This window comes from Colobus angolensis, unplaced genomic scaffold, assembly GCF_000951035.1.
Source record: "Colobus angolensis palliatus isolate OR3802 unplaced genomic scaffold, Cang.pa_1.0 Scaffold268, whole genome shotgun sequence".
Lineage (NCBI taxonomy): Eukaryota > Metazoa > Chordata > Mammalia > Primates > Cercopithecidae > Colobus > Colobus angolensis.
Window position 1 is genome coordinate 6,850,431 of NW_012115910.1, and position 27,493 is coordinate 6,877,923.

The window sequence follows — 27,493 nt, forward strand, 5'->3', positions numbered from 1 at the left end:
TCGCTCTGTCACCCAGGCTGGAGTGCAGTGGCATGATCTCGGTTCACTGCAAGCTCTGCCTCCTGGGTTCATGTCATTCTCCTGCCTCAGCCTCCCGAGTAGCTGGGATTACAGTCTCCCACCACTACACCCAACTAATTTTTTGTAATTTTAGTAGAGACAGGGTTTCACCATGCTGGCCAGGCTTGTCTCAAACTCCTAAACTTGTGATTCGCCCGCTTCGGCCTCCCAAAGTGCTGGGATTACAGGCGTGAGCCACCACGCCCAGCCGCTGGTTGGTTATTTTTATGGTTATTTCTTGATCACATACTAAATAAGGGTGGATTGATTATTCATGAGTTTTCTAGGAATGCTTCCTTTTAGAACATATAGGGTAACTTCTAGATGTTGCCATGATATTTATATACTGTCATGGTGCCGGTAGGAGTGTCGTCTAGCATGAGAATGCATTGTGATTAGTGAATAATGAGCAATGAGGATGACCAGAGGTAGCTTTCCTCACCATCTTGGTTTTCGGCAGGTTTTGGCCAGTTTCGCTGGCTTCTTTACTGCATCCTGTTTCATCAGCAAGGTCTTTGTAACCTGTATCTTGTGATACCAGCCTGCCAACCTCCTATATCATCCTGTGACTAAGGATGCCTAACCTCCTGGGAATGCACTCCAGCAGATCTCAGTCTCATTTTACCCATCTCCTATTCAAGATGAAGAGTCTCTGAGTCGACTCCTTCTGACATATTTCCTGGCTCTACCACCCTTAGGATTAAGGCTTCCCTTGTAAAAGGGAAGAAGGAATAACCGAATAACCCGCCCCTTTCTTGGAAAACTCATGAATAATCCACCCCTTGCTTAACACATATTCAAGAATAATCATAAAAAATATCCACCAGCAACCCTTGGGGATGCTCTGCCTCTGGAGTAGCCACTCTTTTATTCCCTTCCTTTCTTAATAAACTTCCTTTGACTTTACTCTGTGGACTCACCCCAAATTCTTTCTTGCAGGAGATCCAAGAACTTTCTCTAGGGGTCAGGATCAGGACCCCTTTCCAGTAATAGTTTGGTGAACTGAAACTTTAACATGGGTGACTTTATGTTTATTTTTATTTTTAGTCTTGTCTTTTGGGGCCTAGTGCAAGAGCTTAGTCCAAAACAATGGCCTCCTATAATTTGTGTTTAACATTTGTCAGGTTAAAACCCTGTCAGTGTGACAAACTGGAAACAAAATTGTGTTGGGCCGCTACTAAACCACACCCAAAATGCCTGTGTCATCAATGTTTGCAAGCAGAGAGCAAATGCAGCCCACCAGTGGTCACCTGGAGCAGCAGCTGCTAGAGGCAAGAAAGTCTGGAAGGGACCCAGGGCTTGCAGGCTCAGCCAGGCTCCCCCTGCTCCTCAACAAGGTCTTTGGGCTCTTTCAGAAATACAGTTGGCCCTGAGCTCTGAGAGGTGGGAAGGGGAGGGGTTGAGAGGCTGGAGGCCAGGCCACACCAGGTAGTGACACCCCACTGCCCTTGAGATTTCTCAGATCTGAGTAACTTCAAACTATTTGAAATTCTCCCAAAGCTAATGTGTCTACCTAAAAGAAAGATGAGACAAAATTAACATAGAGAGTTTATTTGTGCTCAGGTTGAGAACTGTAGCCCAGGACACACTTCCAAGTTGCCTTGGGGAGTGCTCCAAGAACAAAAAGGAGGCCCAAGTTTTTCAAGAAAAAAGAACAGTTCAGGAGATGGGGTGATTACAGAGTTGTCAGGAATCCTCATTGGTTTATGGAAATAACATTGGTTAGTGATTGGCTACACAGTGTTGAACTATAGGGTGGATGACATCTTATGACTAATAAGACACTTATAGCAAGTGGCTTCAAGAGGTAACCATTTAGCTGAAGGGAGAGTGAGCCGTGACTGTTGTTCCTGTGGGGAAAAGAGAGGTCAGCCTGTTACTGTGTCTATATAGAAAGAAGTAGATTTAAGAGACTCCATTTGGTTCTGTATTTGAGATGCTGTTAATCTGTGACCCTACCCCCAACTTTGTCCTTGCAAGAGATATGTGCTGTGGTGACTTAAGGTTTAAAGGATTTTGGGCTGTACAGAATGTGCTTTGTTAAACAAGTGCCTAAAGGCTGCTTGTGGTTAAAGGTCATCACCATTCTCTTAATCTCAAGTAAGAGAAAAACATTTGTCTCCTGCCCGTCCCTGGGCAATGGAACATCTCCGTGTAAAACCCATTGTGTGCTTTGTTTACTGAGCAAAGAGAAAACCGCCTTTAGGAATAAGGTGGGATTTGCTGGAGCAATACTGCTAAAAGGTTTATGGAGATGTTTGCATATGCATCTCAAGGCACAGCATTTTCCTTTGAACTTATTCAGGTCACAAAGATCTTTATCTACATGTCTTACTGCTGATTTTCTCCCTAAAATGATCCTATTGTCCTGCCACTCCCTTATCTTTTTGATGGTAAAGATAATTATCAATAAATACTAAGGGAACTCAGAGACCGGTGCCAGCGTGGGTCCTCTGTACGCTGAGCGCGGGTCCCCTGGGCCCCGCTTTTCTTTCTCTATACTTTGTGTCTTATTTCTTTTCTCAAGTCTCTCGTTCCACCTAACGAGAAACACCCACAGGTGTGGAGGGGCAAGCCACCCCTTCAGTTCCCTTCTAAATGTTCTCTGGGCCTGATAATTTAAAGGGGTTCACCTTCCTCAGGAAAAGAAATGTGTTTGGTGTTTTTTTGTTTGTTTTCTTTCTCAGATGATAGTAACTGAGGCTTCTTCTCTGTTTGGCTTCACTTCCCAATTCCTCATGCAATTGCTCTTTTCTTTCCAACCCAGCAGCCACACAGATTTCTAGAACACCCTTCAGAGAGGGCAGAAGTTGAGGTGCAGTGTTTTCTAAACAGCTGCCTGGTCCATCCGTGGGTCATGAAACCCACGTGGTGGGTCACAGCTAGCGTTTTCATTGTCAATGAGGTAGAATAGAGTGGAAAAGCCTCTGCCTGCTTTCCACACCAGAGCACGTACTTTTGTCACACAAACTATGACTCAGACACCACAAACCCAAACCAGGCCCCCAGGTCAGAGGCTGACTCCCCTGGGGCCTGTGGTGAGACTACAGCATGACTCAGACCCCAGACTCCTGACCTGCCCCCAGCTCAGAGAGGCTCACAGTGGCAGGCCCACTCCCCTGGCAGCCAAGTCCAGTCTGATAAGCCATCACTTTCCCAGGTTGCTGGTCCTAGTTGTCAGCAAAAAGAGTCAAACTCTGCAAAATATTTGAAGAGATTTATTCTAAGCCAAATGTTGAGTGACCATGGCCCATGACACAGCCCTCAGAAAGTCCTGAGAACACGTGCCCAAGGCGATCAGGGTGCAGCTTGGTTTTATACATTTTAGGGATGCATAAGACAGCAATCAAATACATTTAAGAAATACATTGATTTGGTCCAGAAAGGCAAGACAACTCAAAGCGGGGTAGGGGGCAGGGTTCAAGGCTGTAGGTAAATTTAGACATTTTCTGGTTTACAATTGGTTGAGTTTGTCTAAAGACCTGGATTGATGGAAAGGAAATGTTCAGGTTAAGATAAAAGATTGTGGAGACCAAGGTTCTTTGAAGTCTTATAGTGGTTGCCCTTAGAGACAATAGATGACAAATGTTTCCTATTCAGATCTTTAATAAAAGGTGCTAGACACTTAATCTCTTTAAAATTGGGAGAGCCTGGAAGAAAAAGCTCTAGCTATGTTAATAGAGATTTTTTACAGATACAAATTTCCCCCACAAAGGACAGCTTTGCAGGGCCATTTCAAGATATGGCAAAGAAACATGTTTTGGGATAAAATAATTTTATTTTCTTCCCTGTCTCGTAATGTTATGCCAGAGTCAGGTTAGAAAGTAAGTCACGATATATAGGGTTAAATAAAACCCATCTCAAAAACCCATTTGTAGGGCATGACTCCCCAGAGCCCTTAGATAAGAATTTGGACAAGATAAAAAAACATCAGAGCTCAGTCCTCACAGTCAATGGCTAGCCTCCAAGGAAGTGAAAGATTCCCACAGGATTCCAGCTGCCCAGAGGCTGCACAGGCATATCCATGTTTACAGAAAAGATACAGGCCATGAGATATTCATACAAAACACTTAGGAGTCACAGCCAACTACCCGACAGATGCCAATGGCTGACTGGTTCTTGCCCTCTCGGTCTTCACTTTTAAGACAGGAGGTGCTGGCAGGATGTGGCATTTCTCATGCAAGACCTCTGAAACCATCTAATCTAGGAAATACCCTTGTCTCATGCCTCGCTGCCACACAGCTCTATTTGCACTCCAGTTTTCCAGGCAGCCTTCTACCTGACTGGTTTTGCTCTTAACTACTATCTCAGACTGAAATTCTTCACAAATTCCACCCAGGAATAATAAGGGTTCATTTCTGAACTGAGCTCAGCACACCATATGACCCATGGAGACATTTTCCTCGTGAGATTTGACATAGGGTTGGCCATGCCACACCCGAGCTGATGACTCGGCAAGTTACCAAAACCCATCTGAGCCAGCCTCCTTGTCTACCCAAGGGAATAATATGGTTCTGCAGGATGGTTGGGGTCAGGGAAAAATGTATTAAAACTGGAAAATTCTTGCCAAAGAATTTGCCAAAATACAAAAAGTGAGATTCTTCCCACCAACTCTCACTCAACATACAGAACTACTCAGTGCCCTGAGATACCTTCAATATTGCTGCTTTTTAAAAAACTTCAGGTTGGCTAAATCTTACATCTACGATGTCATAGATCAGCAGTCCTCAATTTTTTTGGCAGGTATTTTTTCTACAGACGTGGGGGTGTGGGGATGATGGTTTTAGGGTGGTTCAAGCACAGTTCATTTATTGTACATTTATTTCTATTACATTATAATATATAATGAAATATTAAATAATTATGCAATCCATTATCATGTAGAATCAATGGGAGCCCTGAGCTTGTTCTCCTGCAACTAGACAGTCCCATCTGGGGGTGATGGGAGATAGTGACAGATCATCAGGCATTAGATTTTATAAGGCACATACAGCCTAGATCCCTCACATGTGCAGTTCACAATAGGGTTCATGGTCCTATGAAAATCTAATGCTGCCCCTGATCTGACAGGAGGCAGAGCTTACGCAGTAACATGAGCAATGAAAAATGGCCCTAAATACAGATGAAGCTTTGCTCATTCACTTGCTTGCTCACCTCCTGGTGTGCAGCCCAGTTCCTAACAGGCCATGGACTGGCTCTGGTCCACAGCCCAGGGATTGGGGACCCCTGGCAGAGATGACCCTTAAAGACATGATTATTTAAATTACTAAGGGGTTCACTGTTCATTTTCTGGAAGTGCCATAATCCAACTTAGGAAGCCAAAAAGCATGTGGTGTGGAAATGTCCAGGAGTCTGTGAGAAGACAAGTGCTGTCAGATCATCCAGGTGCCTTGAGCTGTCCCCACAGGTTCCTTTCCTGCTCTCTGAACATATCCTGCTGCTGCTCCAGGCCTTTCCACTCAGTGTTCACTCACCCTGCAGGCATCTTCTCTTCCTTCCTCATTTAGGTCTCAACATAAAGGTCATCTCCCAGAGAGCCTTCCCTGAGCCCCGGTTCTTCTAGAGCCCTATCCCTGAAATTCTAGCCCATTGACCCTGCAATTTTTAAATTGCATTTTAATTGATTGTGAAGTTTTAAGGAATAACACAGAGGGATCCCTTGTAGTCCTTACCTGGTTTCCCTCAGAGGTAATGTCTTGAAAAACTATAGAAGGGTGTCACACCCAGGATATGTCATTAACATAATCCACCAATCTTCAGATTTCCTGTTTTTCTTGTACTCATTTTGTGCCAGATTTAGTTCTATACAATTCTGTCACAGTGTAATACCACCGCAGTCAAGGTCCTCAGCAGTTTCAGGATCCCTCATTTGCCCTTTTATAGCTCACCCATCTCACCCCAATTCCCCTTCACCCACTCCAACCCTAAGCCTGCCATCCACTAATCTGTCCTCCATTCCTAAAATGTTGCCATTTCATGAATGTTATGTACATGGAAATATACAGTGTGTAACCTTTTGAAACTGGCTTTTTTCACTCCACGTAACTCCCCAGACATTCACCCATGTTGTGTGTATCGGTAGTTCATTCCTTTTTATTGCTGAGCCATATTCCATGGCATGATGTGCCACAGTTTAACGACTCACTTGTTGAAAGACATCCAGGATGTTTTCAGTGTTAGGCTATTAAGAATAAAGCTGGCATGAAATTTCATGTATGCAACTACCATACAACTCAGCAACAACTTTTCTTCCTTCTTGGATAAATGCCCAGAGTGCACTTGCTGAGTGGCATGGTAATTGCATGTTTAGTTCTATAAGAAGTTGCCCAACTGTTTTTCAGAGTGGCTATAATGTTTTATATCTGTTATCTAACTGAACTAGAGTCCACTCCCCTGGCATGGGAAGACCAGTTATCCACACAGGTTTGTAGGCACCAAGGAAGGCGCATCAGCCAGCTCACACTTAAGTCCTAACCTCCTTGATGCCTGTCAGCTAAGGGTTTGGTTTTGTTTTGTTTTGTTTTTGTTTTTGTTTTGAGACAAAGTCTTGTTTTGTCACCCAGGCTAGAGTGCAGTGGCACAATCTCAGCTAACTGCAGCCTCTGTCTCCCGGGTTCAAGCGATTCTCCTGCCTCAGTCTCCCAAGTAGCTGGGACTACAGGCACCCACCACCATGAGGTACTAATTTTTGTATTTTTAGTAGAGACAGGGTTTCACCATGTTGGACAGGCTGGTCTCGAACTCTGAACCTCAGGTGATCTGCCCACCTCAGCCTCCCAAAGTGCCAGGATTACAAGCATGAGCCACCACACCCGTCCAGGTAAGGGATTTTTCAGGCAGGGGTGATTTCAGCAAAGCACACGCTACAGGCAAAATTTTAAATCAGTACATGGAGTTCACACATTGGTTTTGGCCTAAAGGATGGGCTATGAAATGGGGGCTTCCAGGTCACAGGTTAATTCAAAGATATTTTGATTTCCAACTGGCTAAGGAAGAGAAGCTTTGTTTTAAAATTTGGGGTCAGCAGAAAAGAATGTTACTTCTGGCTCATGGCTGTGACTTCCTCCAGATCCCTCAGGAAGAAATTTAGAATGAAGAATGATAGTCAGAGTTCAGTCCCCAGTTCCCCTTATCTGAGGTCTATGTGCCGGCAGATCCATTTGGTAGGGGTCTGGGTTCCCGAAAAACAACTCAGGGACATATGTGAAGTTATTATCTTTAACTTCTATAGGGGAACCAAACATCCTGTGATTCTAGTTTCCTCGGCTATTGTTCTAAGCTACTATTACCTTCTTACTTATCAGGTTGCTTATGTACTTCTCAGGGCTAGCTACGTGTCTAGAATTTTCCTTGAAGAAACTCAGGGTTTTCCTTTATTGCTATGCTTGAAGAGTAGGGGACCTGCAGGCCCCTAAGAGGGGTGTCCTTGCTCCATCTCACATTCCCAAAAGCAATTTATGAGAGATCCAGGTTCTTTGCATCCTCACCAGTATTCGATGTTGTCATTTTTTAAAAATGTTAGGGATTCTGATAGATGTTCAGTGATGTCTCAATGTTTCATTGTGGTCTTAATTTGCTCTTACCGGTGGCTACTGATATTGAGCACTTTTTTTTGTTGTTTTTCTTTTTAGATGGAGTCTCGCTCTGTCACCCAGGCTGGAGTGCAGTGGCATGATCTCGGTTCACTGCAAGCTCTGCCTCCTGGGTTCATGTCATTCTCCTGCCTCAGCCTCCAGAGTAGCTGGGACTACAGGCACCTGCCACCATGCCCAGCTAATTTTGTGTATTTTTAGTAGAGACGGGGTTTCACCGTGTTAGCCAGGATGGTTTCTATCTCCTGACCTTGTGATCCACCCACCTCAGCCTCCCAAAGTGCTTGGATTACAGGCTTACGCCACTGCGCCTGGCCAATGTTGAGCATCTTCTGATGCTTATTGACATCTGTGTGTCTGCATTGGTGAAATATTTGTTCATGTCTTTTCCCCATTTTCTAATTGAATGATTTGGGTTTTCTGTTGTTGTTGTTGTTGTTATTCTTGTTGAGATTTGAGAGTTCTTTGTATATTCTAGATATCAGTCTTTTGTTGAATACATGTTTGCAAATATTTTTTCCCTGTTTTTAGCTTGTCGTTTTATCCTCTTCATGTATTTGAGCTGTTATAGAGCATTTTGAAAATTTTTCAATTTTTTTTTTTTTTGAGATAGAGTCTTGCTGTGTTGCCCAGGTTGCAGTGCAGTGGTGTGATCTTGGCTCACTGCAACCTCTGCCTCCTGGGTTCAAGCTATTCTCCTGCCTCAGCCTCCAGAGTAGCTAGGAATACAGGTGTCCACCACAATGCCCAGCTACTTTTTATATTTTTAGTAGAATTAAGGTTTCACCATGTTGACCAGGCTGGTCTTAAACTCCTGACCTCAATTGATCCTCCTGCCTCGGCCTCCCAAAGTGCTGGAATTACAGGCATGAGCCACTGTTCCTGGCCTTAATTTTCAATTTGATTTTAATTTTTAATTCATATATTATCACTTTTGTGAATTATGCTTTTGTTGTCAAGACTGTCTTGCAGTCCTAGATTCTGAAAATTTCATTTTATGTTTTTCTTCTAAAAGTTTAATAGTTTTCTACTTTACAGTTAAGTTTATGATCTGTTTTTAGGTGTGATGGTTGGGTGAAGAATTTTTTTTTTTTTTTTTTGCCTATGGATATCCAATTGCTCTAGGACCACTGATCGAAAAGGCCATCCTTCTCCATTGAATTGCTTTGGCATTTTGTCAGAGTTTAGTTAAGCTTATTTGTGTGGGTCTGTTTCTGGGTTTTCTATTCTGTTCCAATCATGTATTTGTCTATCCCTCTTCTGTCAATATTGTACGTTTTTCAGCACTGTACTAGACTTTAATATAGGGTAGAGTGATTTTCCTGTTAGATTCTTCTTCGTTAACATGTTAAGCTATTCCAAGGTTTGTCACTTTCCATATACTTTTTTTTTTTTTTTTTGAGACGGGGTCTTGCTCTGTCTCCCAGACTGGAGTACAGCAGTACAATCATGGCTCACTGCAGCCTTCACTTCCTGGGCTTAAGTAATCCCTCTGCGTCATCCTCACATGTAGCTGGGACCACAGGTGTGTGCCACCATGCCTAGCTAATTTTTTTAATTTTTTATACGGACAGTATTTTACCATGTTTCTCAGACTGGTCTCAAACTCTTGGTCTCAGGTGATCCTCCGATCTCAGCCTCTCATAGTGCTGGGATTACAGGTGTGAGCCACTACACCTAGCTAGCATAAATTTTCGAAAACACGCGTCTATGTCTGCGAAAAAATAAAATAAAACAAAACATACTGGGATTCTGATAGAGATTGTATTAAACCTATAGATCAATTTGGGTAGTGACTAAGGCTCTCTTTTTTTGACCAAGCTTGAGTCAGATTCCTCTGAGTCCCCTTTCTGACTAGAACCTGATCTGTCCTAAGACCATAGTCTATGTCCACTTAGTTGAGTTTTAGCAATAATTCTGCTGAGTTAATTTAGCAAAAGTCCCCTATGCTTGGTATCTGATCAAATTTCTAATTATTTGCCCTAGATACCTTATCACTTTGCCTTGTCTTCAGCAAGTAGGTTGATTCAGTTTAGCTAGAATCCCCTTAGCCTAGATGTTTCCTCCTAGTAATTTTCTGTCTACTGACCCTGTACAGCTCCTTGGCTGTAAATTCCCACTTATCCTTGTATTAGAAATTGAACCCAGCTGTAATCACCTGATGTGTTAGTCCTGGCTGTTGCACAGACAAAACCAGTTCACTGAGACCACGATATTGCAGTAAAGAAAGAGGTGAATTAAAGCAAGGCAACTGAGCAGAAGGACTGTGGTTATCACTCAAATCAGTCTGAAAACTCAGAGACAAGTTTTTATAGATAACTTGGTAGGCAGGGGGCTAGGGAATTGGTGATGCTGATTGAAAAATTGAGCCGGCCTCTGCGTATGGGCTACATGCCAGGTGGAGCCATGAGTCATGGCTCCAAATGAAGTCAGCTGGCTGCCAGAAGGCAAAAATCTGAAAACCATCTCAAAAAACCAATCTTAGGTTCTACAATAGTGATGTTATCTACAGGAGCAATTGGTGAAGTCACCAATCTTGTGACCTCTGGCCAGATGACTCTTGAGAAGTAAAGAATTTTAGAAACTGTGCCTACATTTTAGCAGAGTTCATGTTCTTCCCATGATCCTAATCTCATGGACTTTTACCAATTTTCAGTCCCTGAGCAAGGAGGAGCTTAGTTTTAGGGAAGTGCTATTATTATCCTTGTTTCCAACTTAAACTATAAACTAAATTCCTCCTGCGGTTAGCTTGGCCTATGTGTAGGAATGAGTGAAGACAGTCAGCCCGCGGGACTAGAAGCAAGATGTTGTCAGGCATATTAGGTTTCTCTCACTGTCATAATTTTTGCAAAGGTTCTTTCACGATCTCTCTCTCCCACTGTAAAAACCCATCATAGTGGTGCCTATATCTGTAGCAAAAGTCCTGAATAAAGCCTCTCTACTATCTTTAATAAACTTCATGAATAATATTTTTTCTTTAACAGTAAAAATGACATGTTTACTATGTTGAGTCTTCTAATCCACACAGTATGTCTCTCTATAATGTAAGTCTTTTAAAAACTTTTTCATCAGCATTTTGTAATTTTCAACAGGCAGATCCTGTACATGTATTGTTAAGTGTATACCTAAGCAGTCCATTATCTTTAAAGTGAACGTAAATGGCATTGTGTTTCAAATTTTCAATTCCTACATCTTCATTGTTATATATAGAAGAGTGATTTATTTGTATGTCTGGATCTCTTAAACTGCAACATTACCGGACTCACTTATTAGTTCTAAGAGTGTTTCTGTAGATTCTTTGTGAATTTTTACATAGATAATCATCTCATTTACAAATACAGTCAGTTTTATTTCTTCCTTTCCCACCTGTATGCCTTTTTTTTTGTTTTTTTGCCTTGCTTCAATGGCTAGGCCTTCCAATACTATGTTGAATAAGAAGGGTGAGAGTGGACATCCTTGCTTTGTTTCTGGTCATTGAAGGAAAGCAGCATTTCATCTTTCACTATTAAATATGTTAACTGTAGGGCTTTTTGTGAATGTTCTTTATCAAATTGAGACAGTCCTTCTTGATTCCTAATTTGTTAAGAGATTTTGTCATACATAGATGCTGAATTTTGCCAAATGCTCTGTGTCAATTTCTAGAATCATGTGATTTTTCTTCTTTAGCATATTTACATGGCAAACTGCACTAAACTAACTGATTTTTGAATGTTAAACTTCCTTGCAGACCTGTAATAGATTTCACTTGGTAATTGGATATAATTATTTTTATGCATTCTTGAATTCTGTTTGCTAATATTTTGTTGAAGATTTTAAAATCTAAATTTATAAGAAATATTGGTCTGCAGCTTTCCTCCTCTATGCTGTGCTCATCTCATTTTGGCGTCAAGATAATACTGGCCTCATGAAATAAGTTGAAAAGGGTTCTCTCCTCTTTTAATTTCTAAAAGAAATTGTGTAAAATTGGCATTCATTCTTTACACATTTTGTTGAATTCCCCATTGAAACCATGTGGGAAACCTCCATGTTGTGAGGAATTATGAATTCAGCTTTTTAGATAGGTATAGAACAATTCAAGCAGTCTATTTCATCTTGGTTGAGTTTTGGTAGTTTGTGCTTTTTGAAGAATTCATTTATTTCCTATAAATTGCTTGGTTTATGAAGGTAAAGTTGGTCCTACTGTTTTTTTCTACCATCTTTTTAATGGCTGCAATGTCTGTTGTGGTATTCCCTATTTCCTTATTGATACTGGTGTATGTATCCTCTTTCTTGTTATTCTTATCAGTCTTGCTAAAGGTTTGTTGATTTTATTGATTTTTTTTCAAGAACAAACTTTTGTTTCATTGATTTCCTCTACTGTTTTTCTATTTTCAACTTTATTGATTTCTGCTCTGAGCTTTATTGTTTCCTTTCTTCTGCTTTCTCTGGGCTTATTTCGCTACTTTTGTATAGTTTTTTGAGGTGACAACCTAGGATATTGATTTGAAGCCTGTCTTCAATTCTAATGTGGGCATAAATTTTCCTCTCAGCATTGCTTTAGCTGCATCCCACAAATTTTGATGTAGAGTTATTCCTCAATTAGCACTGGAGATAACATTCTGAGAAATGCATCATTAGACAATTAGATGATTTCCTCATTGTAAAACAGCACAGAGTGTACTTCTACAAACCTAGATGGTATACCTAACATATCTGGGCTGGGTTATATGGTATATCCTATTGTTCCTAGGCTACAATCCTGTATAGCGTAGTACTATGCTGAATAGCACAGTCAATTATAACACAATGGTAAGTATTAGTGTATCTAAACGTGTAAAAACACTGAAAATGTAATTAAAAATACAGTATTGTAGCCTTATAGGACCACAGTTGTATATGAGCTCTGTCACTGACAGAAACATTATTATGTGGTACATAATCATTTTGTATTTTCATATGTCATAAGTGAAGTGAGTTTCTTATAAATAGCATATAGTTGGGTTGTAGTTTTCTGGGTTTTTGTGTTTTGTGTGTGTGTGTGTGTGTGTTTGTTTGTTTGTTTGTTTTTTGAGATAAGAGTCTCACTCTGTTGCCCAGGCTGGAGTGCAGTGGTCCAATCTCAGCTCACTGCAAGCTCCGCCTCCTGGATTCATGCCATTCTCCTGCCTCAACCTCCCAAGTAGCTGGGACTACAGGCGCCCACCACCACACCCAGCTAATTTTTTTGTATTTTTAGTTGAGACGGGGTTTCACCATGTTATACAGGATGGTCTCCATCTCCTGACATTGTGATCTGCCCACCTCGGCCTCCCAAAGTACTGGGATTACAGGCGTGAACCACTGTGTCCAGCCAATTTTCTGTTTTTTTAATCCACTCTGCAAATCTCTGTTTTTTGATCCATGTATCTAGACTACTTATATTTAAGATAATTGTTGATATGTTGGTGATTAATCTGCCATTTCATTGCTCATGTTCTCTTTGCTTCAACTGTTTCTCATTCCTTTGTCTCTCTTTTTTACTCTCACACACCAGAATGGATAAAATCAAAACAAAACAAAACAACCCAAGCAAACAAAAACTGACAAGACCTAGTGATGGAAGGCTATGGTGCTCCTGGAGCACTCCAGAGCCACTGGCAGCCCAAACTTTCCCAAGGTGAGGCACACAGTTTTATAAAGTAGGTGATGCCCATAACATTCTCTGAACATCTATCTTGCCTGGTCTCATGTTACTCTCACCAGTGCCGTCTAGTTGCCTGAGTATCTCTCCATGAGGGAGGGGAATCCCAGGCCTGTCTGGAAGGGAGACTGCATCTCTGGCCACTTTTGGTTGGTGAAACTCCCTATCAACTGTGTTGCTCAGCTAACTGGCTGTTTTTTGTGGTATTCTCCTTTAGTCCGGGGGTGGAATGAGCTTACCTGGGCTGCCTTTGGTTGCTGGTTTGAGAATGAGAAACCTTGGAGTCTGGTTTCTCTTATTCTATTGGATGGGAAGAACTCAGGTATCCCACCATGAAGTAATTCCTCCAGTCTTGGGGTCCCACACCAGCTTACTAACTTCTTACTGCCTTCCATAGATTCTGTTTGGCTATTTTTTTAATGATTTTTAGGGCTTATAGTGGCACTTAGAGGGAAGGAGCAGGGAAAATGAATCTATGCCAACTTCTCTGGATGGAGGTCTTCCATTGTGACGTTGTCAAATATTATCATGAAGGAATTTGCATTATTTACATTATTTGTGTATCTATCTGTCTCTTAGAATAGATTACAAACTCCACTACAGCAGGGACTTTGTTTTGTTTTGTTTTAAATAGAGATGAGGTCTCACTATGTAGGTCTCACTATGAAGTCTCACAGGCTGTTATTGAGCTCCTGAGCTCAAGTGATCCTTCTGCCTCGGCCTCCCAAAGTGCTAGGATTGCAAACATGAGCCACCATGACTTGTGGGACTTGTTTTAATTGCAGATATGTTTCTAGTGCCCCAAGCAATGACTGTTAACTAAATAGGTGTGAATATGTGTTGAGTGAGATAGGTCAATTCATAGCCACCCAATAAAGATTCAACAAAATCGTTTTAACATGCCTGTCTCTTTAAGTAACAGTGAACATTTAGTGAATAATGTGGATAAAGCAAATAACATGAGACAAGGCAAGACAGATGTTCAGAAAATGTTATGGGCATCACCTGCTTTATAAAACTGTGTGCCTCACCTTGGGAAAGGTTGGGCTGCCAGTAACTCTGGAGTGTTCCAGGAGCACCATAGCCTTCCATCACTAGGTCTTGTCAGTTTTTGTTTGCTTGGGTTGTTTTGTTTTGTTTTGATTTTAACCATTCTATTATGTGAGTAGCTACAGCTCATTGTGGTTTTAATTAAGATTTGCCTGAATGGCTAATGATATTGAGCATCTTTCCATAATTTTATTGATCATTGGATATCCATGAGAAGTGTGTATCAGGCTCCTGATCATTTTTCTATTTGATTTTCTCTCTCTCTCTCTCCCCCCTCCCCACTTTCTCTCTCTTTTGTGGGAGGCTTTTTTTTTTTTTTCTATTTTGGGGATGAGAAGTTGGCAACATTAAAAAGTGTGACAAAACTGAGCTTTGACTTGGATGAAGAGCAACTCTCTTATATTGCTAGTAGAAGTATCCAATGGTTTGACCACATTAAGAAATAGATATTATCCAGTAAAATTGACAATAGCCATATCTCATGACCCAACAATAATCCTAGGATTTCAAAACTTTTTCAAAAATGTTTTTGAAAATTTTCAAAATTTAAAATATTTCAAAAGTTTTCTTGACCATAGCCGATAGCTGAAAACAACAGCAGAATGGATAAGAAATAATGGCATATTTATATAATGAAATAATGTTCATCATACACAAAACAGAAATGAAAAACAACCAATATGTACAATAACATATATAATGTCAGATGAGAGAAGACAGACACAAACACGTACTGTATGATTTCATTTTCTTAGGTGAAAAAGCAAAACTAAAGCATATTGTCTAGGATTTATAATAAAGAGGTAAACTGTAAAGAAAAGCAAGAAATGAGTTTTAGAAAGTCAGGACTGTGATTGCCTGAACATGAGGATGAATAGGGCTTGATAGGAAGGAGTGTGTCAGGGTACTGGAGCTACACTATTTTGGTTTTGGACCTTGGTTGTAATAACAAGAGGGTACATTTTACAACAATTTGTCATGTTATACATGTGTGATTTAGGTTCTCATCTATATGTGTTATTTTCTAAATTTAAAAAGTAAAAAAAAAAAAACATGAAAAACAAAACCATAAAACCTTTGTTAAATAAACATTTGCTATTTGTGATAGTCAGTTCATGTGTCAACTTACCCAGGCCAGCTATTCTAGTCCACAGTTATTCAGTCAAACACTAATCTAGGTGTTTCTGTGAGGTATTTTGTAGATGTGATTAAGGTCCATAATCAGTTGACTTTTAGTAAGGGAGATTATTCTAGATAATCTTGATGGGCCTGATTCTATCCATTGAAACAGTTTAACAGCAGAATTGAGATTCCTCTGAAGAAGCAAAAATTCCTGTGGACAGCAGCTTTAGTTTGCACCAGAGAGTTTCTATCTACCCCTCCTGATCATCTGCCTTATGAAATTCAGACTTGCCCAGCCACCTCAACAAAGGTGCTAGCTAATTCGTGTATGTGTGGGGTGGGGGAGTGTATACACACCCCACACACATACATACATATAGGTACACACAAACACACACACATTATTTAATTCCCTAGTGGAACCCTGATTGATACTATGTGCTGTCCAAATACACCAGTATACAAAGGAAAATAAATGTAGGGGTGTAGGGGTTATTATTATCAGAGTCACATATGGTAGCTAACAGTGCTAATTTTTGCCTATCTCTGTCTGTCTCTCTCTCACACACACACACACACACACACACACACACTCCACTTCCTCAGCAATTACCAGCCTTCTTTGAGTCCTGTGCCAATGCTGGGAGGGCACCAAGCCCCATGGCACGTACAGTTTTGTTCCTGGACCCCTGCTGGTGCACAATATATTTAGCTTTTTTTTTTGGAGACAAATCTCATTCTATCACCCAGGCTGGAGTGCAGTGTTGCAATCTCAGCTCTGCCTCCTAGGTTCAAGCGATTCTTCTAGGCCTCCCAGAATGCTGGGATTACAGGTGTGAGCCATGGTGCCCAGCCCTATTTAACTTTTTTGAGCTTTGAATGAGGTATGATTTGGAGGGAACAAAATAAAATAGAACGAGCTGCGGTGGCTCACGCCTGTAATCCCAGCACTTTGGGAAGCCAAGGTGGGCGGATCACTTGAGGTCAGGAATTCAAGACCAGCCTGGCCAAGGCGGGGAAACCCTATCTTTACTATAAATACAAAAATCAGCCAGGCATGGTGGCCCATGCCTGTAGTCCCAGCTCCTCAGGAGGCTGAGGCAGAAGAATCGCTTGAACCCAGAAGGCAGAGGTTGCAGTGAGCCGAGATGGCGTCACTGCACTCCAGTCTGGTCAACAGAGTTAGACTGTGTCCCAAAAAATAAAAATAAAATAAAATACAATAGGAAAAAGTGGAAATGATAGCTACGGTGAAGGATATGTTGGTAAGTACAGTGATTTAACTACACTTCCTGCTTTTTACGTGTATGAGTGCATGCCTTTCTAGTGCACATTGTACACCTATTTACATGTAATACATACAGTGTAATATGTAATATACACTGTGTAATATACAATAATATACACTGTGTAATATATAATATACACTGTGTATATGTAATGTAACATATAATATACACTGTGTAATATACAGCTATGTAATATACACTGTGCATTGTATGCTATGTAATATACACTGTGCATTGCCAAGCAGTTTGGACATTTATTCTTTTCTGCTTATTTCTCCTCTGTTGCCTTCTGTGTCCCACACCACCTCACCCTGTGGCAGATGACTGTCCAAAGCAGGTCTATCTCAAAAGAAATGCTGGTGTGAGTTTTCCCTTGCACAACCTTGAGATATCAGAAAGCCTTTCTAGGTAACATCCTAAGTGGAGAGCTTGGTATCCTTGTCCTGTAAACTCCTTCAACTCCAGATCTGAGTGAGTGGAAAGAATAAGTGTTTTATACTCCACTGGCAAAGCACAAACACTGCACCAAATGAAAATAGAATTATTTAAGTAAGGGTTTTTAAAAAGTGGCATCCAATTTGCATGTATCATGTGGGGGTAATGCAAAGGCTGGAACACAGTAAAACAAGAAACAAAAGAGCATAAAGTCCAGAGGTGGACAGACATCTGTCTGACACATGCTGTGTGATAGCAGGGAAGTCACTTAACCTCTCTGAGTTGCTGTAACTCAACAGACCTCCAACATTTTTGTCTCAGGACCCCTTTACACTCTTAAAAATCACTGAAGACTTCAAAGAAATGGGTATGTAGCTATTTAGCTATTGATATTTATTATATTAGATATTAAAACTAATATATGTAGCCTATTTACTTTTAATTTATTTTAAAGTAACAATAATTAACCCATTACATTAGTATAAATAACATTTATATGAAACAGAACTATATCTTTACAAACCAAAAAACATGTGAGGAGTGGCATAATTCTACATTTTTGCAAATTCCTTCACTATCCAGCTTAATAGAGACAGTTGAATTCTCAGGTCTGCTTCTGCATTTAATCTGAAATAGAATCATATGTCATATAGTACAGTAAACACTGCCGAATATAAGGAGAAAATAAGAGAAAAAGATAAATACAGTTTTTAAATTATTATGAAAATAGTTCTGACCTAGCAGAGTCCTGAACAGGTCTTGGGTATTCCCAAGCACCCTTGGGAACATGCTCTGAGAACCGCTGTTTTCTCTAAAAAGTGGATCTGAATCCTGTTTTCCCTTGAAGGGCTGCAGGTAGCTCACACTCCAGATGACACCTGGTGTCATGTACAGATTAAGCTCTCACCAGGGCATTTAGACTGGGATAGCAGAGACCCAAGTGTCAGGTTTCATGAATTTTGACTCCTTTTTCTCAGAACTGGAAGAAAACCTAGCAATGCTGTTGTCCTTCCCACTTGACTGAGAGATGAGGAGCTCACAACTGTAGCCTGGCACCACATAACTGATAACATGCCTTCTCAGGGTCCATGCTGAGTATTACTTGTGTGTGGTGTGAAGTGTGCATCTAATGTTCTCTTTTTTTCCTTTTATCTATCCAAATGGCTGTATACTTGTCCCATGTATTAAAAACTTTATTTTCTCGGTCGATATGCGATGCCACCTTTATTATACACGTATTTATCTATGCCTGTAGTTGTATTATTTTTTCATCTTTTCCACTGGCCTGTTTGTCATTCATGTGCCAGAACCGCACTGTTTTATTATGAAGGCTTTTTGGTATGTTTTACTTTTTAGTAGGCCTAGCCTCGCTTGTAGATTTTCCATTTTAACTGTTTTCATTCTATTCTTGCATATTTTCTTTTCTGTAGGGCCTTTTTTTTGACACAGAGTCTCACTCTGTTGCCCAGGCTAGGGTGCAATGGCACTATCTCTGCTCACTGCAACCTCCACCTCCCAGGTTCAAGTGATTCTCCTGCTTCGGCCTCCTGAGTAGCTGGGATTACAGGCGCCTGCCACTATGCCTGGCTAATTTTTGTATTTTTAGTAGAGGCGGGGTTTCACCATATTAATCAGGCTGGTCTCGAACTCCTGACCTCAGGTGATCCACCAGCCTTGGCCTCCCAAAGTGCTGGGATTATAGGCATGAGCCACTGAGCCTGGCCTCTGTAGGGGTTTTAGTATTGACTTTAAAAGGGTTATTCATATTTTTATTGGGATTGTATTAAATTTATAAATTAACTGGCATCCTTATAATATTGCTATCCTGGCTAAAGCAAGGGATGTCTAGTTCAAGACTACTTTTGTGTCTTCAGGAGTGTTTTAAAATTTTTTCTCATATAGATTTTCTTGTTGATAAATTTATTCCCAAATATTTATTATTCTTTTTTGTTACTGTAAATGGAATTTTCTCTACCATTTTATCTAAATGGCCATTGTTTGTGTATACATAACGTGCATTATGTTGCATACCATAAATATATATGATTTTATTTGTCAATTTAAAAATTTATATTGCAGATTTCTGCATATTGATCATATATGCTAATAATACTGGTTTGTCTTACAGTCTGGGTTAGTTTTGTTATTTTTTTTTTAGGGTTTTCCAGATACACTATCTGTGTTATAATTTTTAAAAGATACTTGGGTTTTGTCTTTGGTTTTTGGCACACAACTCCTAAGACCTGTGGAATCTCCAGAGTGAAAAAGAGTGTCGTTTGTATGATGATGAGATGCCTTTTTTGGTTAGGGCCTCTAGATTAGCTTCAGGACTAGGAAAAGCCAAGGTAAAATTAAAGGATTAGAACTTCATACTATTCTTTCACCATGAATGGTTTTGACACCCTTGTTTAAAATCAACTGACCGTCGGCATATGGCGCTATTTCTGGACACTCAGTTCTATGACATTGGTGTATATGTCTCTCCTTATGCCAGTACAACTGTGCCTCCATTAGTATAGCATTAAGTGTGTAGATTGTTTGCAGGAGTGTTGCCATCTTAACATTAAGTCTTCCAATCCGTGACCACAGATGTCTCTGGATTTACTCTGTATTCTTTAATTTCTTTTAGTAATGTTTTGTAGTTTTTAGTGTACAAGTCTCCTCCTTATTTAAATTTATTTCTAAGTATTTTATTCTTTTTGATACTATTATAAATGGAATTGTTTCCTTAATTTGCTTTTCAGATTATGCATTGTTGGAGTATAGAAATGCAACTGATTTTTGTGCATTGATTTTGTATTCTGCAACTTTGCTGAATTCATTTATTGACCATAGGCCATATGATAGGGGTGTGTGTGTGTGTGTGTGTGTGTGTGTATTCTTTTGGATTTTCTGTATACTGCACTGTATAAGATCATTCCATCTGTCTCAGTTTGTTCCTACTGCTATAAAAAAATACCTTCGACTTCTTAATTAATAAACAACAGAAATGTATTGCTCACTGTTCTGGAAGTTGGGAAGTCCAAGATCAAGGGGCCAGCAGATTCAGTGCCTGGTGAGGAGTCACTGTCTGCTTCAAATATGGTGGCTTCTTGCTTCATCTTCAAATGGCAGAAGCGGCAAACAGGTTCTCTCAAGCCTCTTCTATAAGAAGCTTCTATAAGGAAGCTGATGACTTCCTAAAGTCCCCACCTCTAAATACTATCTTAATTGAGAATTTGGAGTAGGGAGACACCAACACTCAAACTGTAGAACCATTTGGAAATAGAGATAATTCTACTTATTTATTTCCGGTTGGTATGCCTTTTTTTTCCTTCCCTAATTGCAGTGTATTGTTGAAATAGAAGTGACAAAAGCAGGGGTTTTTTTTGGTTTTTGGTTTTTGTTTTTTTTTTTTTGAGATGCAGTCTCGCTCTGTCCCCAGGCTGGAGTGCAGTGGCGTGATCTCGTCTTACTGCAACCTCCACCTCCCGGGTTCAAGCAATTCTCCTGCCTCAGCCTCCCAAGTCTGGGACTACAGGCGCCCAGCCACCACACCTGGCTAATTTGTTTATATTTTTAGTAGAGACAGGGTTTCACCATGTTGCCCAGGCTGGTTTCAAACTCCTGAGCTCAGGCAATCCACTCGCCTCGGCCTCCCAAAGTGCTAGGATTACAGATGTGAGGCACAGCACCCGACCAAAATCATTTTTATCTGGTTCTTGATCTTAGAAGGAAAGCTTTTGGCCTTTCATCATTAATTTTGACATTAGCTGCGAGTTTTTCATAAATATCCTTTATCAGGTTAAGGAAGTGCCCTTCAATTCCTGGCATGTTCATTGTTTACCATGATATTGGATATATTGTGGATGTATGGTATACATACATTTCTGGATGAATTTAGATGATTATGGTTTTTTTTTTTCCTTTCATTCCCTCAATGTGGTTGATTAATTTAGCCAGCCTTGTATTCTTAGGATACATCCCACTTGGTCATGACCTATAATTCTTTTAATATGCTAGTGGATTTAGTTTGAATACTGTTTGTTAAAGATTTTTGCATCTATATTCATAAGGAATATTGGTTAGTAATTTTTTTTGCAACGTTCTTTGTCTGACTTTGGGATCACAGTAATGCTGGCCTCATGAGTTAGGAAGTACTCCTTCCTTTTCGATTTTTAGAAGAGCTGGAGAAAGGTTGTTGTTAATAACTGGTAACTAGTGAAGGCTACTTCCTTTATTGGGAGGTTTTTGATTACTGGGTCAGTATCTTTAATTTTTATAGATCTGTTCATATTTTCTTATTTCCTCTTGAGTCAGGTTTTGCAATATGAGTGTTCTAAGAATTTGGCCATTCATCTTGGTTATCTAATTCTATTGGAGCACAGTTGTTCGTAGTGTTGTAATCCTTTTTAATTTCTTTAATGTTGGTAGCAATGTCCTTACTTTCTTTTCTTTTTTTGGTAATATGAGTTGTCTCTCTTTTTTTCTTTGTCATTTGTCATTCTAGCTAACAGTGTGTCAGCTTTGTTAATCTATTCACAGAACCAACTTTGGTTTCATTGAGTCTGTATTTTTTCCTATTCTCTATTTTGTTGACTTTTGCTTTAATCTTCATCATTCCCTTCCTTCTGCTAGTTCAGTTTGTTCTTATTATAGTTCCTCAAAATGTAATGGTAGGTTACTGATTCGAGATCTTCATTCTTTTTTCATGTATTTGTTTACATTAAAAAAGTACAACATGTAAAAATTTTTAAAAAGACTTATGGGATGCAGTGAAAACAGTGGTCAAGAATTATAAATTTCTAAATTTATAATGAAAATTTCTAAATTTTCTAAATTTATAATTTCTGACCATTGCTTTCACTGCATCCCATAAGTGTTTTTTTGTTTTTTGTTTTTTGTTTTCTGTTTTTTTGAGACAGAGTCTCATTCTGTCACCCAGGTTAGAGTGCAGCAGCGTGATCTCGGCTCACTGCAACCTCCACCTCCTGGGTTCAAATGATTCTCTTGCCTCAGCCTCCCCAGTAGTTGGTATCACAGGCAGGCACTGCCGTGCCCAGCTGATTTTTGTATTCTTAGTAGGGATTTTACCATGTTGGCCAGGCTCACCTTGAACTCCTGATCTCAGGTGATCCACCCACTTCGGCTTCCCAAAATGCTGGGATTAAGGTGTGAGCCACTGAGCTTGGCCCCCATAAATTTTTGTATATTGTGCTTTTGTTTCATTCATCTCAAACTATTTTCTAATTTCCCCGTGATGTCTTCTTTGACCAACTGGTCACTTACATATGTGTTGTTTAAGTTCCACATATTTGTGAAATTTCCAGTTTTCCTGTTATTAATATCTGGTTTCAGTCCATTGTGGCTGGAGAAGATACTTTGTATGATGTCCATCTTACTAGCTTTATTGAGGCTTATTTTATTGCCTAATATATGCTCTGTCCTGAAGAATGTTCCATGTACACTTGAGAAGATTTTGCATTCTGCTTTAGCTGGGTGTAGTGTTCTGTATAAATGTGTTGGGTCTAGTTCTCATAGATCCATACTAGGAGTATTTTTATTATATTTATTTTTAGAAATTTTGTAATTTAGGTTAGTACTTTCTCTTTCATCAAGGGCATTAAATATAAGTTGTGCAAGTTTTCAAAAATTTCCTGGTGGGAATTTTTTAAGTTTATTGATTTTGTGATTAATTTCCAGATTTATTGAACTGTGGTCAGAGTAGTATTTGCACGTTTCTACATTATTGTGTCCCACTATAACAACTATTTATGTGAATATTCTGTGCATGCATTTGAAGGTATACATTCTATTATCACATCTTAACTTTTGATATATATCCATAAGACCTATCATATCGATTACACCGCTTAGGCCTTCTATAACCTTTCTTATCTTTTTCTGGTTGATCTGAATTGCACTGAGAGTGATGTGTTAAAGTATCCTATTAGTAGTTGACTGCTTGCATTTCCTGTAGTTCCTGCCTCATAAAAGTGGTCTCTGTTATACTCGATACTTAGATATTCATAACTGTACTGTCTTTCCAGTGACTTTTGACTTTTAGTATCAAAAAGTTCTTTGTCTCATGTAATGTTTATTGCTTGAATTTTACTTTGTATGACATAAATATTGCTACCTGTGTTTTCTATTATTTCAGTTTTCCTGGTATGTCTTTGTTCATCATTTCATTTTTAGCCTTTCTGAATCCTTTGTTTCAAATGTGTCTCATGTCTCCAACATATGACATTTGTGTCTTGCTTTGTAAACCAAAATGAAGATCTTTTAACAGATGAGTTAAGCTCATTTACATTTATTGATATGACTTACAGGTGTAGTCTTAATTCAGTCACATTATTGTAATTACTTTGAGTATTATATTTACTATTTTTCTTTCTCTTTGTAATTTTTTTTAACTTATGTCTTTCTTAGTGCCCTTATTTCTGCTTTCTTATTTAATTTTTTACTATCTGTTTTGTCAGTTTCTAATGGTATTCTTTGAGTACTGTGCATGTTCTATCCACCAAAGGGTTTATTTTAGATTTATCTTTTCCTTTTCTAAATTTTTAGTTATGTTATTTCTAGTTTGTCAGAATATAGAACATTTATATATTACTCTCTCATGTTTTCTCCACTTTTATTTTAGTTTTAGGTCCATAATTAACTATATTAAGTGCTCATCAGTAGTCCTTTTGCTGAATTTTCTTCAGTCATTTTTAGCTGAGTGAATCTCATCCTCTAGCTGGTGCTTCAGAAAAGGCTTATTCTTACATGTTTGAAACCGTTCTTCTGTAGCCTTGATACTTGAGGGACAGTTTGGCTTGGTTCATATATTCTTTCATTGAGTTTCTTGAAAATGCTGCTTCAGTGTTGCCTTGCATATTGCTTTTGAGAAATCTTATACCAGATAATTTTGCTTGACCTTGTAAATTATTAGATCTTTTTGTTTAGAGGAACTGGCAATATTTTATTTCCAATAAAATCTCATAATTTTATTAGAATATGTCTTGACATTGTTACAGATAAGTTTTCCTGGTACATTGTGGATCTTTCCAATATGTAGATTCAAGTATTATTTCTGAAATATTTTCCAGAGTTGCAGTTATAAATATTAGTTCTGTTCCACTGTATATAGCTTTTTCCTTCTTCAGAGAATCCAATTACACACGTTTAATCTTCTTTCATTGTCTTCCATTTCGATAATTTCCCTCTAATCCTTTCTATTTCTTTTTTTTTTTTTTTTTTTTGAGGCGGAGTCTCGCTCTGCCGCCCGGGCTGGAGTGCAGTGGCCAGATCTCAGCTAACTGCAAGCTCCGCCTCCCAGGTTCCCGCCATTCTCCTGCCTCAGCCTCCCAAGTAGCTGGGACTACAGGCGCCCGCCACGTCGCCCGGCTAGTTTTTTGTATTTTTTGGTAGAGACGGGGTTTCACCGTGTTCACCAGGATGGTCTCGATCTCCTGACCTCGTGATCCGCCCGTCTCGGCCTCCCAAAGTGCTGGGATTACAGGCTTGAGCCACCGCGCCCGGCCTAATCCTTTCTATTTCATCTCATTTTCAATCTCTTCATTCTTTTCTTTCTTTTCTTCAATGACCCACATTACATTTTTATTTTAATCTGTTCTCCTTGGGGCATCTTATAGTCCTTATTTCTGATAGAATTTTTCTTTTCTTTTTCTTCTTGAAATTAAATAAACTCTCATTTTATTCGTTCTTTTTTTTTACAGGATGGAATTAATTTCTGTTCTTAGTTTTTAAATTTCCAAGCCAGACTGTATGTTTGTTGTTGTGTGCACATTTTTAAAATCCGTAAATGCTTGCTTGAGAAGTGTTGTAATAGAGGTATCTTGTGTTTCATTGTTAACTTTCTGGAGAAAATTTTTATCAGCCAAAATATTTTTATTCTCAGTTTTTGTCTTTGTCTTATTGTACTCTTAATAGATAAAGACTTCTAGTATATTTTACTTTGTGAATAGAGTTGGCTACTGGGATGATTTATATGATTCAAATGTGCCATCTTCTATCAGTAGTGAGATGTAAAGATTTTTTTCTTGAGTGGCTGTTTTCATACATACAGGGAAGGAATTGTGTGTCCTTCCATTTTTTTTTTGGCTTACTGTTGTTTGATAGAATCTTCCGTTTTCTCCACTTCAATTTCCCCTTCACCATGTATTTTTACTATGTTCCCACATAATTGGGACTTTTCCTTCTGCAGGTAGTTTTACCTGCACCCTCTCTTCTCTTTCTGGGGTCTTTCTGGATCCTCCCTCATCTTCAGTAAAGTGTGTGGTGGAAGTTGTAGAAATGACTCTGCTGGAAGTTTATGTTTGTCTATTTACAGGTCATTTTAAGCTTATGGTGTCCTTTCTTTTCTAATTGTGCTGAAGAAATGGGCCATTGGTGGTTGTCTTTATATTATAGATGTACAAAGATTGGTACATCTGCTCAATTTGGTTATTTGATCTGCTCAATTTTTTTTTTTTTTTTTTTAAGAAGCTCGAAATCAACAGGTCTTTTATTGCATCATTTAAATATCACAAGTAGGTCTTCGGAGTCATCTGGCATCTTCTTTCTGTAGCTGGATAACTCTTAGATCTTATTCATCAGCCTGCTGAACAGTTCCTTTTTCAGAGACATAGATACCATCCAAAAATTTCGTGATATCCTTGTTCTTAACTGTTGTGGCTTGCTGAATCAAAGCCGCTGAATTTGAAACAAGTTCAATGTCATTTCCTTCAAGGATTAATTCATCTTTCTGGGCTTGAGATGCTGAACAAGCAACACCTGGTCTCATCCGAACCCTGCGGATGTATTTTTCACCCAAGAAATTTCGGATTTCAACAAGAGACCCATTCTCCTGGATAACGACGTTGATGGGGAAGTGAGCATACACAGACCTCATCTTATAACGGAAGCCCAGTGTAACACCCTTGATCATGTTCTGTACATGACTACAAATAGTCCGAACGGTAGCCAGTTCCTTTCTGTTACCCCACCATTTGTTAACCCGAAGCCTCTTTTTTTTCTTTCCAAGAAGACTGAGTTCTACATTGATGTGATTGAAGTCCCTCCGCAGGGTTCCTCTGGGGCCCTTCACGATAACTGTGCGTCCCTTCAGAGTAATGTCGACATTTTCTGGAATGTCGACAGTCTGATTGCTGAGAATGGTCTTCATTCTTGCAGTAGACGCAGCAAAGAAAGCGATCTGCTCAGTTTTTAAATGATGTGTGGGGAGATTTAGCTGAGGTGGTTGTAACTAACTACTAGAAAGTCCCCAAGATGCAGTTTTAAAATAATTTTACATCTATAGTTCATGAGGCAAAGAATAGCTACATATTAATACATAACGAATAGTTTCAAAGAAATTAGGATATTCTTGGGTAGAAAAGTTGTACTTTATTGCAAATTTTTTAGTAACCTCATAAAAACATGGCACGTTCAAAACAAAATCTTTTAATTCTAAGTTGCATTGACCCAAGTTACAGGGCAGTATGTCTCAAAGGAGGGTTCATGTCTTACCACCTGAAGAGCTTGCTACTGAATCAGAATTTCTGTTGCACATTATTGTACTTGTTAAAACTGCATAGACAGCCTCTTTATTGTTTCACAAAGAGCTCCCACGTGAAATCTAAACTAAGAGCATGAGAGCCTGTCAAAGCTCTGAACTTTGCTCTCTAAGGACAAAAAGGCTTGAAAATATTTTTTCCTCCTTATTTTCATTTTTAGTATATGTGCTGCCCTGGTGAGCACCTTTATTTTCATTTTTAAATGTTACTAATGCTGATTTGTCCTTTAGACCTAAGTTGATCTGTTGTTTTTTAACCTTTAACTCAAAGGATGTGATATAACCACTTGTATATCCCATCATTTAGCACTGCAGGCAGCATACCCAGCACTTTCTACTTCATACAAATATTTATTTATTTATTTATTTATGAGACCGGGTCTCACTATGCTGCTCAGGCTGGACTTGAACTCCTGGGCTCAAGCAATAGTCTCTACTCAGCCTCCTGTGTAGCTGGGACTATAGGCATGTGCCACCATGCCCAACCTGCTTTTTTCACATTGTAGTTTTAATTTTTTTATGACATATAGGGCATTATCTTATTTTTTTATTTTTAATAGACTTTTTGGGTCAGTTATAGGATCACAACAAAATTGAGCAGAAAGAACAGAGTTCCCATATACCTTTTCCTCTCAAGCACTCACAGCCTCTCCTACCGTCAACACCTGGAACAGCAGTGATACATTTGTTACAACTGATGAACCCACATTGAGACACCATTATCACCCAAACTTCATAGTTTATA

The 27,493-nt window shown here is 39.3% G+C and overlaps 1 protein-coding gene across 4 annotated transcripts; it reads right to left on the reverse strand.

Annotated features, from left to right (window-relative positions):
* Nucleotides 1-8,878: 8,878 nt before the first annotated feature.
* On the reverse strand, nt 8,879-26,388 carry LOC105515706 (60S ribosomal protein L9-like). 4 transcript variants are annotated; one of them, XR_001002371.1, is made up of 3 exons: nt 25,694-26,388; nt 22,215-22,216; nt 8,879-8,893 (listed from the first exon to the last, which is right to left on the reverse strand). XR_001002371.1 is itself a non-coding variant. In XM_011947581.1 (2 exons), the coding sequence occupies exons 1-2, from the start codon at nt 26,356-26,358 to the stop codon at nt 21,940-21,942; spliced, it is 468 nt and encodes a 155-aa protein (XP_011802971.1). In that variant the 5' UTR covers nt 26,359-26,379; the 3' UTR covers nt 21,934-21,939. The 4 variants fall into 4 exon arrangements, 2 of the variants coding, with proteins under 2 accessions (XP_011802971.1, XP_011802970.1); XM_011947581.1 differs by lacking the exons at nt 8,879-8,893; nt 22,215-22,216 and adding an exon at nt 21,934-21,948 and having other exon boundaries at nt 25,900-26,379; XR_001002372.1 differs by lacking the exons at nt 8,879-8,893; nt 22,215-22,216 and adding an exon at nt 24,361-24,396 and having other exon boundaries at nt 25,722-26,388.
* Between the last annotated feature and the right edge of the window lie 1,105 nt (nt 26,389-27,493).